At 34.9% G+C, this 18,231-nt stretch overlaps 2 protein-coding genes across 9 annotated transcripts; one reads left to right on the top strand and one right to left on the bottom strand.

The window, feature by feature from the left end:
- Positions 1–2,322: 2,322 nt before the first annotated feature.
- LOC130718535 (glutathione S-transferase-like) lies at positions 2,323–3,353 on the bottom strand. Its single transcript, XM_057569135.1, has 2 exons — positions 2,972–3,353; positions 2,323–2,882 (listed from the first exon to the last, which is right to left on the bottom strand). Exons 1-2 carry the CDS (start codon positions 3,222–3,224, stop codon positions 2,419–2,421), a joined length of 717 nt encoding a protein of 238 aa, XP_057425118.1. The 5' UTR covers positions 3,225–3,353; the 3' UTR covers positions 2,323–2,418.
- Positions 3,354–6,478: 3,125 nt separating this feature from the next.
- On the top strand, positions 6,479–10,907 carry LOC130718168 (probable alpha-amylase 2). 8 transcript variants are annotated; one of them, XM_057568673.1, is made up of 12 exons: positions 6,479–6,761; positions 6,923–6,998; positions 7,262–7,293; positions 7,627–7,753; positions 7,833–8,059; positions 8,189–8,334; positions 8,454–8,566; positions 8,718–8,806; positions 9,018–9,140; positions 9,568–9,603; positions 10,093–10,191; positions 10,306–10,907. In XM_057568673.1, exons 1-12 carry the CDS (start codon positions 6,720–6,722, stop codon positions 10,495–10,497), a joined length of 1,302 nt encoding a protein of 433 aa, XP_057424656.1. In that variant the 5' UTR covers positions 6,479–6,719; the 3' UTR covers positions 10,498–10,907. The 8 variants fall into 8 exon arrangements, with proteins under 8 accessions (XP_057424656.1, XP_057424655.1, XP_057424661.1 ...); XM_057568672.1 differs by having other exon boundaries at positions 6,920–6,998; XM_057568678.1 differs by having other exon boundaries at positions 6,480–6,828.
- Positions 10,908–18,231: the final 7,324 nt, after the last annotated feature.

Raw genomic sequence — 18,231 nt, 5'->3', positions numbered from 1 at the left:
TCTCTATTTATAGACAAAAAAAATATGAATATTGGTGAAAAAAAAATAAAAAAAAAATTAATTTACTACGAAATAATTGACCACAAATAATAATTAGGATATATAAAATTTTGCCTGTATTAAATGGCCCCCACTCCCTATTCATTCAACCAGCTGAAAAATTCAACTAGCTACTGAATGTTCAACAGGGGATTCAACGCCCCATTGTAAGGCTCCAACGCACCATTATAACCGGTCTTAGGATAAAGAGAGCCTACATGTGATATCATCTCACTTCTAAGAATGTTCTAGAATATTAAAAGATAACTGAAGACAGAAATAAAGTGACTAGCACTAATTATCCATATTTTCAGGCTTACTTGATTCAGTTGAAGAGAGTCCAACAATTTTTTGTGGCTATTGAATAGATAATGAACCAATAATAAAAGCTCGTTAGAGATGACTCTTCTATCAATTACCTCCAAGGATATTTGTCTTAAAAAAAACTATTGTTCATAAAAATCAATGGCTTCATTTTCATCTTAGTTTCAGAATGAAAATCTATGGACTAGTGAGAGCCCATGGTTAAAAGGTGTAAAAAATAATAAGTTGTCTGCAATCCTTCTTTTGGTCTTACTCGGCCAAATACTTTATCCTGTAATTCTTAAATTTTTTAAAACAGTATTCCATACCTTACAATTGGACTTCAAATTATATTACATCTTAATCTTGGAATAACTAGATTCTCTTTATGGTCCACCTAATATGCACCACTTTTTAGTGGTGTAACTTTGCACCACTATGTTAATTGTCCATTTTACCCCTGTTCAAAAAATTAATCCCATCAAAATTCATCCGGTAATACCAATATTTTTTTCTTTTTATAAAATAATTTTTTTAACAGGGGTAAAATGGACAATTGGTATAGTGGTGCAAAGTTGCACCACTAAAAAGTGGTGCATATTAGGTGGCACCTTCTCTTTAAGGCAGAGCAATAACTATCCTCTTTACATTTGTCTTCTTATTTTTTGGGTGGTTCAAAACTATCCATTCCTTTTTTTAAAATATGTGATGCGTATCTACGATGAAAGACTAATTAAAGAAAGGCCCATCAAATAATAGGGCTCGACCCATCAAACTAATCCCACGACACTCCCCTTTCCTCAGGTTCTACTCTTAGACAGTATTTTTATTTGACCAAAAACAGCTTGTACTTGGGCCTGAGGCCTTTTTCCATGAATGAAAGTTGAACTGTTGACCAAAAACAAAAAGGTTCTCTTTTCCTTTCAGATTTGTTTTGGCTAGTGTTAAGTTAACCAAAGTAAAAAGTTATGCAGATGCAGAAGGTTGACATGGAAAGAGGTTAACATTGGTGAACTCACCAACCACAATGCTAGAGACTAAAGATTTTCGGAGCATCTTGATCTATTTTCAGTGTTTTTGCCTGTTGATGGTGATGAGATGAATTTCTCTTATTTCAACTTTTTCTTTTTGAACTAAAGATTCAGAGCATCTTGATCTTTTGTTTTTGCCTGTTTATAATTTTTGTTATTAAAAACTTAAAATGATTTAGAGCAAGCAAGCTTGAATTAGTTTTTTTTTTTGTACATAATCTAATATACAGATACTAAAGTGTAGATGACAGATTTATATACTAAATTAATAATCTTGGGTCTAGAGTATAGAGGGGCAAATGAGGTTTAACTAGCGTAATGGGGACAAAAGGGAAATTCCTAGATCGACAAAGGGAACTTGATCAATGAGATAAGGAATTTGATTTTCCCACAATGATTGCAGCTCATAACTCTAAGCCAATCGACATGAAAGAAAAAAAAAGTAGAAGAACAAAGAATGAAACTAGAGAAGTTTCTCATTATATAGATCTGAACAGAGATGACATGATGAGCTCAACAAGCTTACATACATAAAAGAAAAAGAAATGGTTTCACAAACTTCTACCCTACATGTAGCATAAAATACTTTCCCTTAAAACTCAACAGAAATAACCGCCTTACAATTCACAAATTAGTCCCCCTTGACTACTTTATTTTCTTCCTTTCTACTCTCAGCAAGAAAAGAATAGATGGGAAGATCCATAAATTCTTATTTACTGCAATTCTCTCCCTAGCATACAAATGATGATTTCTAAGCTAAAGCACTAGTTTAACAATTTCAACCAAAATTCCAAAAATTAGATTTTGTTTATCCAAATAAATTACTAGCATATGTTTATATCAGTTTCTATTTTCTCAAAATCAATTCTAAACACTCAGAAACTGCTTAGAAACATCTTCTCATGGTATAGAAGGGATTTCCAAATAGGCACTTGTCGAAACACAAATAAACTTGACAAGCAAAAGCATTTATTTAAGATTTGGAAGAAACTAAAGAAACAGATAAGATGTTACAAGAGTAGTGAAATCCGAACACATGTGAAACTCAACGAGCTCGTTGCAGATCAACGGTTTTGATCCAGGAGTCACGGGAGGAGATGTCAGACCACCACCTGGAGACGTTGTTCCTAGAGGAAGAAGTGAAGAGGGAAGCGGTGTCGGCATCCGCAGAGACCAGATAGTGAATATTCGGAAGATGAGAAAGATCAGCCAGAGAGAACTCATCCCCTGCCAAGAAACGTGTCTCTCCGAGCCTCTTATCGTAGACATCAAGCACTTTCGCAAGCTTCTCCTGGTTCTGCTTGATCGCTCCTTCATCCTGCGGAATCTTCATCCGCGGAGCAAATGCGAGCTGAAATACCAGAGTTGAAGAAGGTGGGTTGAAGCTCTGGCCTTCTGCCTCCAACCACTGATCTATGGAGGCCTTTGCCAACGGGTTCGTTCCGTACAGTTCCTTGTTCCCTTTCTCCTTGTGTTTCTCACAAATGTACCTGCATATCGCTCTCGATTCTGCAGGTTTTTCATATACATGTTGCTTCCTTTTAGTTTCTGTTGGAAAATTAGAAAAGAAATGAATGTTGGAAGTTGAGTGAGCTTACCGAAGAGGGAAATGTCCTCATCCTCAAATGCTGGTACTTGGCCAAAGGGATGAATCTTGAGGAAATCAGGGTTTTTGTGTTCCCTTTTGGACATGTTGATTGGGATGAGTTGGAATTGGGTGTCTTTCTCGTGGAGACATGCCAACACCCTCGACACGGCGGTGGATAAGGCTGGTCCGTACACTTTCACTGGCGTCGCCATTTCTAAACACTGCTCTACTCTTGTTCTTGTGGTGCATGCTTGGGTGCCCATAAATTCAAGTGAATGTAGGCTACATGAGTGAGATGTACCAGTAAAATAAGCATCTAAAATGACATGGATAAGTGAGTGATGACTGGACAATATTTTCTATTATACACCCATTCATTCAATATTTACTTAATGATCCCACATTTAATTAGTTAATTTAGTATTGACCCCACTATGTTATTCGTCTTCATACGTTTCTTCGTGTCCTTCATTTTTTTCCAACACTCATTATCAGAAATCAATGCATTCCATTTCCACTTTCAGACCCAGAAATCCTTGAAAAATCATTAAATCCCTTACTAAAAAGTAAAAACCATTGAAAATTCCCAAAGAATCTTAAGCTGTTGTAGAATTCCCAACCCACCGCCTGTGGGAACGAGAAGCAATTTGAAACAGATTAGATTAACAACAACAGATAAAAGGTTTCAACCGAATAATAGAGATCGAAAATAATTTACAATAGGATTGGGCGCAATTGAAAATAATTTCTCCTAATTCCATAAAAAAAATTCTCCTAATCGCACAGCTGCGCGCAACTCATGCTCCAACAATGGGCGGAGTCGAGAAGCCTCACCGCTATCGCCCTGGATCAGCCGCTCTACGATACTTCGGTCCCGTTTTCTCTGTGTTCACCTTCGAAGATCGTTGGATTCCCTGTTGATATAAGATTTCAGTGAGATCCGAAAATTCCAGAAGAGTACAGCTTGAGACTGCGAAATGTGAGGCAAAGTAGGATTGTCGAGGCAGAAATTAGTGTTGATTTGCACAGAAGGTGAGGCGAATTGATCACAATTGGAAAACCAGAGGCGAAGGGAACCTAGAACGTGATGCCAATTCGAACCCAGAAGGTGTGGCGGCCAAATCAGAAGAACAGATAGAACCCTAAAACCAGTGACAAAATGAAAAGAAGGTGAAAAAATCATCTCATTCAACATCCACATTTTTCACCTAACATAAGGGCTGAATTTGAAAAATAGAAGGTTCTGGGTTTAGTTTATAGCTACAATAAACCTAAAATGGTTGATTCAGAGTTTTAAGAAATTCAATATATAATTAATAAATAATCCAAGTGTAAATTTCCTACTGGTACACGTCACTCCTGTATTTGACCCAAGATTTTTTTGCTTGTACCAGAGGAAATGCCCGTTCTTGTCTTGTTGACGATTATTAGATTTGACACCTCACTCATTAGAAATACCACCCCACTTACGGAAACTTAGTTTCCGAAGTTTTTTTCACTCAAAAGTGGGGTGTTACATGTATTTTGCACTACAAATCACAAATTAATTTCGGAATATAAGATTCCGAAGTAATTCGGAACTTGAAAATCCAAAAATTGAGGGTGTAAAATCTAATAGTTGGGGTGGCAAATCCAGCTCTCCCTGTTTGTTGACTGTTGTTTTCTTTCTAATGTTATCCACCTCAAGAATGCAATGCGCCTTCGTTTTGCTGCTTTATCTCTATTATTACTAACTACCCTCATTAAAGGAAAAGACATCATGGTTTTTTCTTTCTTTTTTTGTGGGTCGATTGGACTTCATGGGTTGATTGGCCCACTATAATACTTTTTGTTATAATGTTAATGTGTGTTTCTTTTCATATTTATAATGATGCAAACGGATTTTGACATAATTCCAATGCTATGTTATCAAAGAAATGTTATCAAAGAAAGTAAGGGATTACCTTCAAAAAAAAAGAGTAAGAGATTCAATTTCAGTAATAAAATTTCTTACACAATTCATAATTAGTGTTTTGAAATTAATCTTGAGGTGATATGCTTAACATTATCTAGGGGTGCACATGAGTCGGGTCAACCAAATTGAAAGGCAACATATGATGTAATTGCATGACGTGTTGGAGACTTGGGAGTACTTGTTTTTCAATATTCCAAATTTATTTTTATTTTAATATAGTGTTTCAATCAATTCGTCCAAACCAACCCGAAGATTGTCGGATTGGGTTGGTTCGGGTTTGTAGTTGAAAATTCACGAAATCCAACCCAAATCAACCGAAACAGTTTTGATCGATTTGGATCCCGATTAGCCTAAAAATTTACCCAACTCAACCCATATGCTGTCCTACTTTCTACATAAGATTTGGTCCCTTAACCTTATAACACACATTACATTCTTTTTTCCTCAACTCATTTAGTTTTCTGAAGGCTCATTATGTTAATCTATCACAAAATCATAGTGTCTATTATCCACCACATCCATAGATTTATCTGTCAAAGAACCAATATTCCAAAAACAAAAACTAATCAAGCAATTATGGGCTTGCTTCTGTACTTACATTCGTCCATGAAAATGTGAGAATTCTTACTCATTTAACATTGCATTCAACCGTAAAAAAACATTGCATTCAAGCGTCAATGCAACAACTTTATCTCTGCTAACATTGTACTCGAGGCATAGAAAATTAGAAATGTTGCTTCCTAGCATGTATATAATTTTTAAATATTATCATAAAAAAACTTTATGTAATATTTATGAATTTTTACATCATCATTTGCAAACTTTGTGTGGCTTTGAATATTGATGGAGTCAAAGCGTGACAAGCCTGCAGAAAATAGACATGAGAGATTTGATTGAAATCAGTACAGAGCTTGGGATGTGGGTTCTATGCCGAAATTCAATTTGTGCGGAAATTGGTGCCCTAAGGCTTCATCTCGACATATTATAGGATGAGTTTAATTTTGATGCACCGACGGTGTAAAGTTTTTTTACACCGTCAACGAATCAGATTTTAAGGATGTGACATGTCAATTAATGAAATTAAATGAAAAGAGAGATTTTCTCACATCCTTAAAATCTGATTGGTTGACGGTGTAAAAAAACTTTACACCGTCGATGCATCAAACTTTTTCTCTAGTTTTCTCTTATAGGATATAAACGTTAGAAAAGGTGCGTGAAATAAACTACCTGAAGATTGTTAATTCTTTCACAAATCACAATTGGAAAGTTTGCCTTCATCATGTTTCAAGAGAAACTAATACTACCCCTACCATTTAACTTGCTAGAATTGGTTCGACTTTATGGTTTACATCACACTCTTGGATATATCTCTAGAGAGGGTTTATGAGTTTATTCCTTCTTAGCCATGTTCTTGTTTTGTTGTTTTTAACTTTCCATTTAAAAAAAAAATTATAAACACGGCCCGTACGCGTGGAGAATTGGTGCAGCGAAAAATTGTCGTATTAGCGGCAGAGATAAGGGAACAAAAACAAAAGAGAAGTTGTTATCAGGAATCTGAACCGCGGTGAATCAAAGTAAACGGTATTGATTGGTAGCTTACTCTTCAAGCTTCTTTGTATTGTAGGAGAGAATAGAAGAAGGAACTAGAAGTTGAAATGCAGTAGCAACGTCTGGAATTCCCACTCCACTCTCTATCACTCCGAATTTTGTGTCCCTCTCGACTCAAAAGCTGATTCCAATTCTCTATTACCTTGTTGATTCCAAATCCGCAGATATTTGTGTTTTCTGCCTATTATTAATACTAATGCCTCACGCTCTTCCCTTCCCAACTCAATCTGCACTTCAGGTGCCTTTTCTCTCTAAATCACTATTCCTAATCTTTGACTTCACATAACATGGGCAACACCGCCAGCGTATGCATCCAACAAATGCTCTTCATTCTTTCTGTTTTTATTTTAAATTTAGATTTATGTTCTTATTTGTTGGTTGTTATTGATTGATTAGCAGGAAGAGCAACGCCAAACTGATCAAAAAACTCAAAGAACCCCCCCAAGTGATCAAACAACTCAAACAAATGATCTCGGTATATATGCTTTTCACTCCTAACCAATTGAGAATTTTATGCTTCAATCACATCACTTTCCTCTGCTCACTGCTTACACTGAAAATGGACTTCGGTTACTAGTTTCATATTTTCACTCCTTACCTTATTCTAATCAAGGGCTTTGTAAAACCATGAAAACTTGCCCGGCCGGTTACTCTATAAAACATATTTAGTAAGGTGGGCTAGCCTAGAATTAAGCTTAACTTGAGATCATTGATGAATGCTTCTTCACGCAGGTACAGTCTTACGAGATGGAAAAGAAATACTTTTTCAGGTAAACTTTAGAGATTCTGGGCTTTGTTGCTTACTTATAATACAACAACTTTCAAGGCAAGCTTGTGCTATACTGATATTATCATTGTTGTGGTTATTATTATCATGTAGTACTAATTATAGAAAACCCAAATTATCCTTAATTTCACTTCTGTTTTGGCATTTTTGGCTTTATTTGTTCAAGTATTTGCTGTTTATTAATTGCAAAGATGTGAGTGCTGTGATGATCTTGTAAGACATATTTGATTATCATACTCATTTTCTTAGTATATAAGGCTGCTATGAACTTTACATAGAATAGAATTAAAATTTTTTAAAAGAAAAACCTTTGCAGGCATTCAACTGGGAGTCTCACAAGTACAATTGGTGGGCGAATTTAGAAAGCAAAATTCCTGACATAGCTAGAGCTGGATTTACTTCAGCATGGTTGCCGCCACCAACTCATTCCTTCTCACCTGAAGGTTAACACTTAACAGCTTTAGAGGGATTAGGCATAATAGTAAATATGATGATTTTTCTTGTCTTTCCCCTCTTTTTCAGGTTACACTCCACAGAACCTTTCCTCTCTTAATAGTAAATATGGTTCTGAGTATCAGTTAAAAGCTTTACTTCAAAAGATGAAGAACTGCAAAGTCAGAGCAATGGCTGACATTGTTATCAATCATCGTGTTGGTACCACCCAAGGTCGTGGAGGGATGTATAATCGCTTTGATGGAATTCCATTAGCGTGGGATGAACATGCTGTGACATCATCTACTGGTGGACTGGTAGCATATTCGTTACTCCGTCCATTTCTTTTTAACTGTCCAAAAAGAGAAAAAAAACACACATATTATGAATTCCAATCTCAATCTTACATTCATGATCCTGTTGCATCTATGCATTGTTTATTTCAGGGTAAGCCAGACACGGGGGCCATTTTCCAAGGGTTTCCCAATATTGACCATACTCAAGATTTTGTGAGAAAGGACATCATAGGATGGCTCCGATGGCTACGTTATAACATAGGCTTTCAGGATTTTCGTTTTGATTTTGCAAAAGGGTAACACATGTTATGCCTTTTGAGTTTAATATATAAGGTTTTCCCTTGGTTTTTTTTCATTATGTACTCATGATTTGTTGATTTATAGTTTTATGCCTTTCAATTCTGTCCTGTTATAGGTTTTCACCAAAATATGTGAAAGAATACATCGAAGAAGCAAAGCCATTGTTCTCTGTTGGGGAGTACTGGGATTCTTGCAACTACAAGGGTTCTGCTTTGGACTATAACCAAGGTTCAGTGCTTAAATATATTTTTTCATTCCTCAAATCAAATATAATATATAGTTAAAATCTGTAGCTTTTATAAACTGTTAGTAATTTGGATAAAGGAATTTACAAATTACAACTAAACTAGCCTTTGGCTTACTTATTCACACTCTGCAGATAGCCATAGGCAGCGAATAATCAATTGGATTGATGGCACTGGACAGCTTTCAACTGCATTCGACTTCACAACAAAGGGAATTCTTCAGGTACCCAACATTCTGTGCCTAGTATGTTAAATGAACGTTTGAAAAAATGTACATGGAAGTTATTTTCTTCCCCTCTCTCTACCATTCAAAGAGTTAGCACTATCTGTAAAGTCGTCAAAATCTGATAACCTCAAGTGTATTGGCTATTGGATTCATTTAAAATCACATTTCTCACCACAGATCCCTTTTCTCCCATTGCACTTCTTTGTAGGAAGCTGTCAAGGGACAGTTTTGGCGTCTGCGTGATCCTCAAGGGAAGCCACCTGGTGTGGTCGGGTGGTGGCCTTCAAGATCAGTCACATTTATAGATAATCATGACACCGGCTCAACTCAGGTACTACATTTACTATATGATAAAATGATACATGGGAATGAGATGCTTCTTGGACAATATTGGTAATAAGATCAGTTACTATTCTTATTTCTAGAGCACGAAATGCATCCTGGGGAAAGGGTGTATAATCAGCCCAAATCTATGTGTGCATATCTAATTTCTCTTTCTGGCAACCTGAAAAGAGAGGCTCATTTTTGGAGCAATGAATTTATGAAAACTAAGTATGCTTTTGAAACATACAATTTGCAATGTAAATGGAAATATTCGAGAATAGAGGAGAGACTTAAAGATTATTGGTTAATCAGTCTTTTAATAATTAAGTTCTATTGCTTTTGTAATTCTGCTGAGAATTCTTGCACCAATATGCAAATATGCCATTTTAACTATTAAATCTTGAGTTTACGCTCTTGTTTCACTCTCTGTGCAGGCTCATTGGCCCTTCCCCAAAGACCATATTATGGAGGTACTTCTTTTTCTGGCTATAATAATGTTCTCAAAATAATTCTTTCCAGTCAAATTTTCAAACTGGTTGATAGAAAATGTTTGAGCTGATAAATAATCATGTAGCAACAAGAAAGAAAGGCTGTTCTTTTAACTTATATGAATGGAAAAGTATAGTCATGCATTATTTTGAAGAAGGTTTCCTGTGGTCTTTATTGTTACTTCCACTGTTGTTGTACTGCCATGAGACTAAAAGAAATGATCATCTTTTGTAATTTTGAGAGTTTCTGGAATCCAAGAGGACGTGGGAAGGTCCTTGTGCTCTCTTCTCTCCCTAGCTGTTCTGGTCTAAGTTGTCGTGACTTGCGAGTTAGATACTTTCAGGAAATTCAAAAGTTGTTGAACTTTAGTTCCTAACCCCCAAAAATATTTACACATGCATTTTTAGTTAAATGGAGTTTGTTAATGTTTATACAATGTTTTGTCTACTACTAACTTTTGAATATTGCAGGGTTATGCATACATATTGACTCATCCTGGGACACCAACGGTTTTCTATGACCACTTTTATGACTGGGGCAACTCATTTCGTAATGAGATTGTCAAGTTGGTTAGTAATAGAACTAGTACCATATACTGCATATTTGTATTTGCTTCTATTTTTTCAGAATTAGTTATGAAATCTAGTAGCACGGACACTTAGATAATTTGAATTCCACTGCAGATTGACATTCGCAAGCGTCAAGGTATTCATAGTCGATCACCTATCAGGATTCTGGAGGCCAATGATAACCTATACTCTGCAATAATCGGGGAGAAAGTGTGTATGAAGATTGGAGATGGTTCATGGTGTCCATCTGGGAGGGAGTGGACACTATCAACCTGTGGCTACAATTATGCTGTGTGGCAAAAGTAGTTGCTCTTATAACTTGATTCTTCCTCTACTTGTGGACATGGAAATGAAGAGGAATCTTGTGCTTATGCGCTTAATACACGGTAAAACCTGATGTTCTGACTTCTGTCATGCAACCACTAGTAGGCTTTCAAAGTTGCTGTGTTAGTAACTTATGTGCTGCTCCTTAAAATTAAAAAGACGCTTTATGTATCTGTATTATGTACTATTAAATATTAATAGCTACTTTGTTTCTGTAATAGATATATTAATAAAAACTGCTCTCTGCTAATGTAACTATATGTCTAGCCCTAAGTTATCCGTAATCCGGACTAGTATCCTCTCATATGAAATTTCTCTCATGTTCCTTCATGTTGAAATTGTGTGTATCACACTCTTCATATGTATAAAATTCAAAATAAAACTTGTCTGCACCGGATTCTCTGTGTGAAACCCTGAGGTAGAGCATGCTTAGTAGAGGGGTTTGATTAATCCATGTAGAAGGGTGAAAGGTGGGATTGAAGAAGGTGCTAGTGTTTGAGAAGATAGTGATCTGATCTGAAGAAGTACTTGTCAAGAATAAAATTGGTAAAGGCATGATGTAGTCCTCATATACCCTTTGCCTACCCAATTTCTGTAATTTCATTTTGCTTTTCCTTTTCTAACTGTCATTAGCCTGAGAAGTTACTTGCCAAACTTTCTATTTTGTACCACCCCTTGTGCTACATTTGAATACAAATCTTTGCTTATAAAAAAAAATATAGATTGAATGGCCATTTTGTCACAGTTCATCTAACCCAAACAAAAAGGCTACCCAAATCATAACAAAAATATATTAACCCAAAAAGTCAAGAAGACTTTTAGAAAAAACGAAGGCATAAAGAAAACACAAGGCTTTGTGATTAATAAGGTGATTTATTTAATTAATATATCCGTATATCCATCATTATTAGTTACTGTAAGTTTACCTCGACGGACAATCAAATCTTAGATTACGATATGCTATCAATATTCACCACCTGCACCAGCTAGCATGTTCCTTTTGTATGGAGTAAATTAAAGGCTAAAGCAGAAAACAACGCAAGACATTGGCAGTGGTAGTGGCATATTATTTGGAGCATTAATACCAATACGTGAGAGGAGAGATGCTCCACTTGGACTCCAATTGATCGTAATCATGATGATGATGAATTTCTCTGCATCGAGTTCTGCAAATATGGAGAAAGGTTTACAGCTAGTCTTAATTACCAAGTCCCAATTGCCACATGAAACCTTATGATGTCCCCACCCATATATCAATCAAGTGGTAGAGATACAAGGACAAAAGTTTCATGTGAAGGGTAATGTTGCTCCACTAGCCCACTTAGAAGTAGTAATTAAATCTCTGCATATTTAATAGCCTAATAATTTTGACGGGTACATGGAAAACACATATATTGAAAAGATATTCAAACAAAGCATAGGGCAAAAAAATTATAGCTCATAGTGGAAAAGGAACAAAATTAAAATTAGGAGGAGCATCATAGAAAGTAAAAAGCATTGATAAATCTAAACTATTCTTAGCTAGATCATGAGAGCAAAATTCATCCCTCTAAAAATATGGTTCTAAGTAACTTCAGCGAAACTATCTAAAACAGATCGGATATAACCCACCAACAGCACACACGAATGAGAAGTTTCACAACGAAAGCAAAAATGATTAACACTGCATGAAAAATATGATTCAATGATAGCGTTTTGGATTAATCTCTTTGACGGAGCAACCTCATATCCAACAAGATGTCCCACAACTTCGCATGTTATGTTGAACAAGAACCCAACTTCTTCAAACAATCAAGGACAAAAGCATCAAAGTGATCTCTTACAAATCCCCCACAAGTTACCACATTCCTAGACGAAGAGAATGCCCCATCAAAGTTCAACATCACCCACTCCATATCTCGCATGCACTAACGAATAGGAGTAGTGGCACACGACCATTGGAATAAATAACACCTTAACTGTGTTACTAAAATATACATCATCATCCGGTCAAATATATAAGAAAAAATATATATTTAAGAATTTACTACATTGTTCTTATTAACTACCTTTTTGCACATATGAACACTTTTGGTAAATAGTGATGTACTAGAATTTAGAGCACGTTTAGAGTATCTCCAATGCTAGTTTTTTAGTTCTTAACACTATTTATGTGGTCCCGAACTGTCACATGTGCTTAAGCAACTCTTTCAGATTTTGCTCCAACCATGAGTTTTTAGTTCTTCCAACTATTCATCTAGTTCTACAATACCATTATACTAGAAATTAAACCCGTGCGTTGCACGGGTTTTTTTTAAATAGTAATTTTTAATTGTGATATTTAAATTTAAATAGAGGTAAAAAAAAATGTAAATGGAAGAAACTTTGAAATATCAAAATACATATTAATTATAATTATATTGAAGAAGTTCATTAAAACTTTATTGTGCACTACATTTTTAGTATATTGTGCATATTTTTCATCTTTCTCAACAATAAGTATATTCAATTTGGTGGTGTTACTCTAGAAAACACAAGGTGATAACTTTACATAGTTAGTTATCACTGATATTATTTAGTTTTTCTTAATTATATTTATAATTACTATATTTATCAAATATTAAAATTTAAAATGCTTAGCTATTGATTTTTTAACAAATCATTAAGTAAATGAAGCATTAGAAAAATACATAATAGAATTAGAAAACAACAGAAGCCCTAATCAAATAAAAAAGCGGAAAAATCCTCAATCCAGTGGTGGTAAGGCAGCCATGTGAGGCATCCTGTAAAGCACGCAACTATTTGGAAGAAAGGTGTTACATGGAAGGAGAACTGAATTGCACAAGCACAATCAACTGGAATCAAGGTGCACATCATTTGCATCGAAGGATCCGTCTCCCACGATACCACCCACGTCGTTATCGCTCTGCTCCTCTTCATCGAATCCAAAAACCCTTCCAAACCCATCAGCATGTACCTCAAATACCTTGGTGGCACCATCATTGCCGGTTCCCTCTGCATCCATGTTAAGTTTCTCTATTCCTATTTTCCCTCAGTCTCATTTCTTACAACCCATTTTGCTAAATCCCAGATAAGCCTTCATTTTCAATGTTCTGATGTGTAAATGCCACGGTTTTGTACCCCTTATATATATAGTTAGTTTCTTACTTATTGAGAACATAGTTGAAAAAGGTGCTTTAATAACTTCCCTTGTCAAAATGTGCCATTATTGTAACAATTTCTTTCACTCCATTGTCTTAAAAAAATAAACTCAACTAAAGTTTCTAGCTACGTTATCATTTTCTACTCTTAATTTTAGCAGGTGTAATCAGTGTAAGGATGCTACCTCTTTTCTTATTTTTTCCAGTTCCCATATTTTGGAAAGTTAAGAAAAACAACTCATATTTTAGGTGGTTGAAGAGGCATATTAAAAAGAAAAAGTAACTTGTTAGTTTCTGTTTTTCTAGTTTGCTAGGTGTGCTTGATGCCACCATCTGATGTACTGGATCTTCCTTTAATTTCTTTTATACAATTTGAATTTTAAAAAAAAAAGTAACTACTTTTGGGTTTGGGGCGTTGAGACTGGTTTTCTAATTTTATGCCAGTGGCAATCCAAGCAAGTATCTTCAGTACTTATGTAATTGGAGCCAATTTGAAGTCATATTTTTCAATTGATTGAAATCTTTAAAATTTGTTTCCTATTCTCTATTATAATTGTTCTTTCATTGTATGGTCATTGTAGTTATTTATAGATCCAGATTTGGTGCTAGGGAACATTTTGAGTGGTACGTACTTCCAAATTTGGCCAATGATGTGTTGGTGGTGTAAGATCAAGTTTTGATCTAGTAGTACAACTCTATGTTTTGATGATTACAAGTTAACCTTTTGATATGAACAATTGTGGTACTCTAACGTGTTTTTCTGAGTGTGCTATTTACAGGCTCTGACCCTGACTCAATTTCACACAAATCAGAAGCACTGTGTATAAAGGGTAACCCAAGCAACGCTTTCGCATTCACCATGTTCAGTATGAACAGTGGAAAAGCTTCAGAAGATCTGAAGCTATACAAACTCTGATGAGGACTCAGTCGCTAGAAGCTCTGATGATCCAGAAGTTCTGACAACCAAGAAACACTGAAGGTTCAGATGTTCCGATGGTGTAGAAGACTCTGAAGATCCAGAAGCTGAATAGTGGAAACTCTGAAGTCCAGAAGCAAGAAACTCTGAAGGCCATGTTCTTCCCTCTGAGTTCAGAATCAGAAGATACAATGGTCAGAGGATCTGTGCTTTCCCTCTGACTCTGATCAACCTGCTTCACAAGTTCCAATACGAAGCATTCCTCTGATCAGAAGTCTCCTAGGTTAAAAGGTCAAGTCGCTATCCAAGTACAAAAGCAAGTGTACCTTCCTGACGACCTACCTAACGTTCTCAGCCACAGCAGAAGCTGGATTTTCCAGAACTGCCCTCCAACGGTAGCATTTTCCATGCAACGCTCAACCCTAATCCTTGGAGTATATATAGAGGCTGAAGATTGAAAGAAGCGGCTAGAATAGAAGAAGAAAAATATACAAGAAGCAACACACGCGCAAGATATTCAAAATATTCTAAGCTTTCTTTCATCTTGTAATTTATTTAGTTTACACTCAGCTTATTCAGAAGCAAACCCTTGTAAACACCAACCTCAAACAGTTGTTTGATTTTTCCTTTAGGAGATCAAGGTTGATCGGATCCTAGAGAAGACTAAGAGAGTGAATCTTAGTGTGAGCTAAGTCAGTGTAATTGTTAGTCACTTGTAGGTTTCAAGTGCAGTTGTAACTCTTACCTGATTAGTGGATTGCCTTCATTCTAAGAAGGAAGAAATCACCTTAACGGGTGGACTGGAGTAGCTTGAGTGATTTATCAAGTGAACCAGGATAAAATCCTTGTGTGCTTTTCTATCTTTATCTTTTGCACTTAGTTCTCGAAAAGATTTGTTAAAATCTTTAAGGTGGTAGTTTTGTACTGAAAACGTTATTCAAACCCCCCCTTTCTACCGTTTTTCATACCTTCAGGTGGCATGAAGATCGAAGTTCTTTTAAAGTCACTTGCACCAACGTCTAAAGTATATTTCTATGTTGTTGGACATTTGTTCTCTTTGATGGATTGAATTGGGTTGCTATTTTTTTGTCCATTTTTTTTTTGAAAGGAAAAATTCATATATAATAGCACAAGGGGTGCTATACCCAAGTACCAATAGGTTAAACAATAAAGAGTAACCAAGCCACTTAGCCATAATGACAAATATGTAGGACAATATTGAGGAGTGGAAGATTACTATTCTTATGAAATCCTAAGTGAAGAGTACAGTGATGTATTATATTTTACACTTACAAATTCAGTGATCATAGAAATTTCAGTGGTTCACATTTTGTTGTTGGCTGGAAAGGTAACTTGGCAAAAGTTTCCTTTCTGTTAGGTGTTGTGTATTAGTTTTTTTTATGTTAATGAGTTGTGTCACATAGATACACAAATGATGATGTATTTGAATGATTCAATTGGATGAACAAAATAGTATAGAAAAGCATAAGAGAGACTATAAAGTAGTTAACTACCTGATGAAGCAGCAAACGCAAATTTTTTTTCCAGCCCTTAGTCTTGCAATGATTGTCCTGTAGAGAAAGTTTTTTCTAGTACCTCCATGTCGTAAACAAAGTAGAGCCCTCCAATATTGGTGGTTACCACGTGTATAACATGATTGTATATTTCTCTTTGCTGCTCATTTAGTAATGAGTGACATATTTCGTGCTTCTCTTCTCTAATAAGTGTGTTGTCCAATGTTTCTATTGCTGAGTTCTGGCAATGGAATTCCATCAAAATCAATGAGATATTACTTACGATTCTTGATCAAAATCTTCTCAATTTCAATCAACTAATGTTATAAGAAATGACATACTTGTTGAAATAGCTAGTGACTGTTTCCATTTTTTTCTCACTTTGATGGAGTCGATATGTATGACTTAAGTGTGTGAGTGATTTGTTTATATAGAGATACACAATAGATGCATAGTTTAATTTAATCCATTGTATTTTTTTTAATGTAGGTAGCTGAAAAGTCTTTAATTTTTTTTATCAGTTTGGAAGTTGCAGTACTGCCATATAATTGTATAATGTAGGTTACGAAATCTGAGTGATTTCCTCAAGGAGGTAACTGTTAATATATGAATAGCCCGTCTCAGTTACAAAAATTGTTAAGAAATGGTTCACATCCTGTGTTCTAGAAATGTCCATCTTTTAATTAATAAGTTGAATAGCTTAGTTACTGAAGTTGTTACGAAATGGTTCACCGTTCAAATCATGTGTTCTAGAAATGCATCCTTTTAATAGCATTTTATTACATAATGAAGGTTACGGCCTTTTAATAGTTTTTTTTCATAATGCAAGTTATGGAAGCTGTTATGAAATACTAAGATGAATAGCCTTTTGTTCAACTTCATTTCTTAATGTAGCTTAAAAACACTTTATTGCTTAATCTATTTAATTCTAAGCTACTAAGCTCAAGTGAGCTTTACATATATATATAGATTAGTAATATTTTTTATTTTCATTTAATTTTGATTTAAATTTAAATGCTAATTCAATACTTAAATTAAATTAGTTGATGAATGAGAGAGAAAAAAATCAATTTTCTATGCTAAGAACTTAAAAAGTAGAACTCCTTATATAAGAACTAGTTCTTAGTTTTAAGAACTAAGAACTCCGCGTCAGCCCCTCCAATGGTTATGAACTCAGTTCTTAGTTCTTAGCTCAGAAATAAGAACTAAGAACCTTGCATTGGAGATGACTCTTACAACTTGAGAATTAATTTGTAATTTGCTAAGACTAAGTTTTTTTTTTTCAAATGAAACAAAATATCATTAATAAAAACACAACCAATACATCATTATTTACCAAAGCCTAAGGGGGAGTCTCTCAATTCAAATAAACTAAAATAAGAACATAGGATGAACGCTTACAACTTAAGAATTAGTAATTTGTTCAGACTGAGTTTTTTTTTGAAATGAAACAAAATATCATTAATAAAAAACAACCAGCATAGTGACTAACAAAGCCCTGTTTGGAAGAGTTTATTTGAGTTTATCTGATAGCATAAGCGTTTATGTCAGTGTTTGAGAGAGTTTATGCAAACAACTTATGACCTATCATAACCTATTTTGAGCTTATTTTCATAAGCTACTTAGGATAACTTATGAAAAAGAGTTTTTGCTTATATATAGCTTATGTTCAGTTTTTTTCAATAAATTTTTTAAAATAACATATAAATAAACGCTTATGTTATAATCACCTATGACCATAAGCGCTTAATTAAACAGTTTTCCCAAACATAACCTAAGTAAAAGACATTCTAACTAGAGTCTGCGACACAATTGCCACCTCTACAAACAAAATAATCAGCCAAACGTATTTTTTTTATCAGCCATATATGATGAATTAAATCCCACAATTTATGATCTGTTTGCAACATATATGCTCATCAAAATCCGTTTCTATATCTTTATACCACATGTAATCCAAATCGTGATGCAAGTGTTGTAAAAACTCAGTGAGGTTTTTTTTTAAAAAATTATATTGAAATAAAGTATAAAGGGTACTTTAATCAAACTCAATGAGGTTGTACCTTGAATGAACAAACTTCAAGATATGAGTGCAAACCCCCATTTTGAGTGACCGTCCTAAAATCAGTAAAAAAAATTCAAAGAA

This window comes from Lotus japonicus, chromosome 5 (genome assembly GCF_012489685.1).
Source record: "Lotus japonicus ecotype B-129 chromosome 5, LjGifu_v1.2".
Classification (NCBI taxonomy): domain Eukaryota; kingdom Viridiplantae; phylum Streptophyta; class Magnoliopsida; order Fabales; family Fabaceae; genus Lotus; species Lotus japonicus.
Note: the sequence above shows the minus strand (reverse complement) of the source record. Positions and strands in the feature narration are given on the sequence as shown.

Excerpts from the sequence above, each read along its gene's own strand:
- LOC130718535 (XM_057569135.1), bottom strand. The coding sequence starts at position 3,224 with ATGGGCACCCAAGCATGCACCACAAGAACAAGAGTAGAGCAGTGTTTA. Across the intron at positions 2,883-2,971 it reads TGAGGACATTTCCCTCTTCG|AATCGAGAGCGATATGCAGG; the intron begins GTAAGCTCACTC and ends AAAAACCTGCAG.
- LOC130718168 (XM_057568670.1), top strand. The coding sequence starts at position 6,720 with ATGCCTCACGCTCTTCCCTTCCCAACTCAATCTGCACTTCAG. Across the intron at positions 7,754-7,832 it reads TCATTCCTTCTCACCTGAAG|GTTACACTCCACAGAACCTT; the intron begins GTTAACACTTAA and ends CCTCTTTTTCAG. Across the intron at positions 9,141-9,567 it reads ATGACACCGGCTCAACTCAG|GCTCATTGGCCCTTCCCCAA; the intron begins GTACTACATTTA and ends CTCTCTGTGCAG.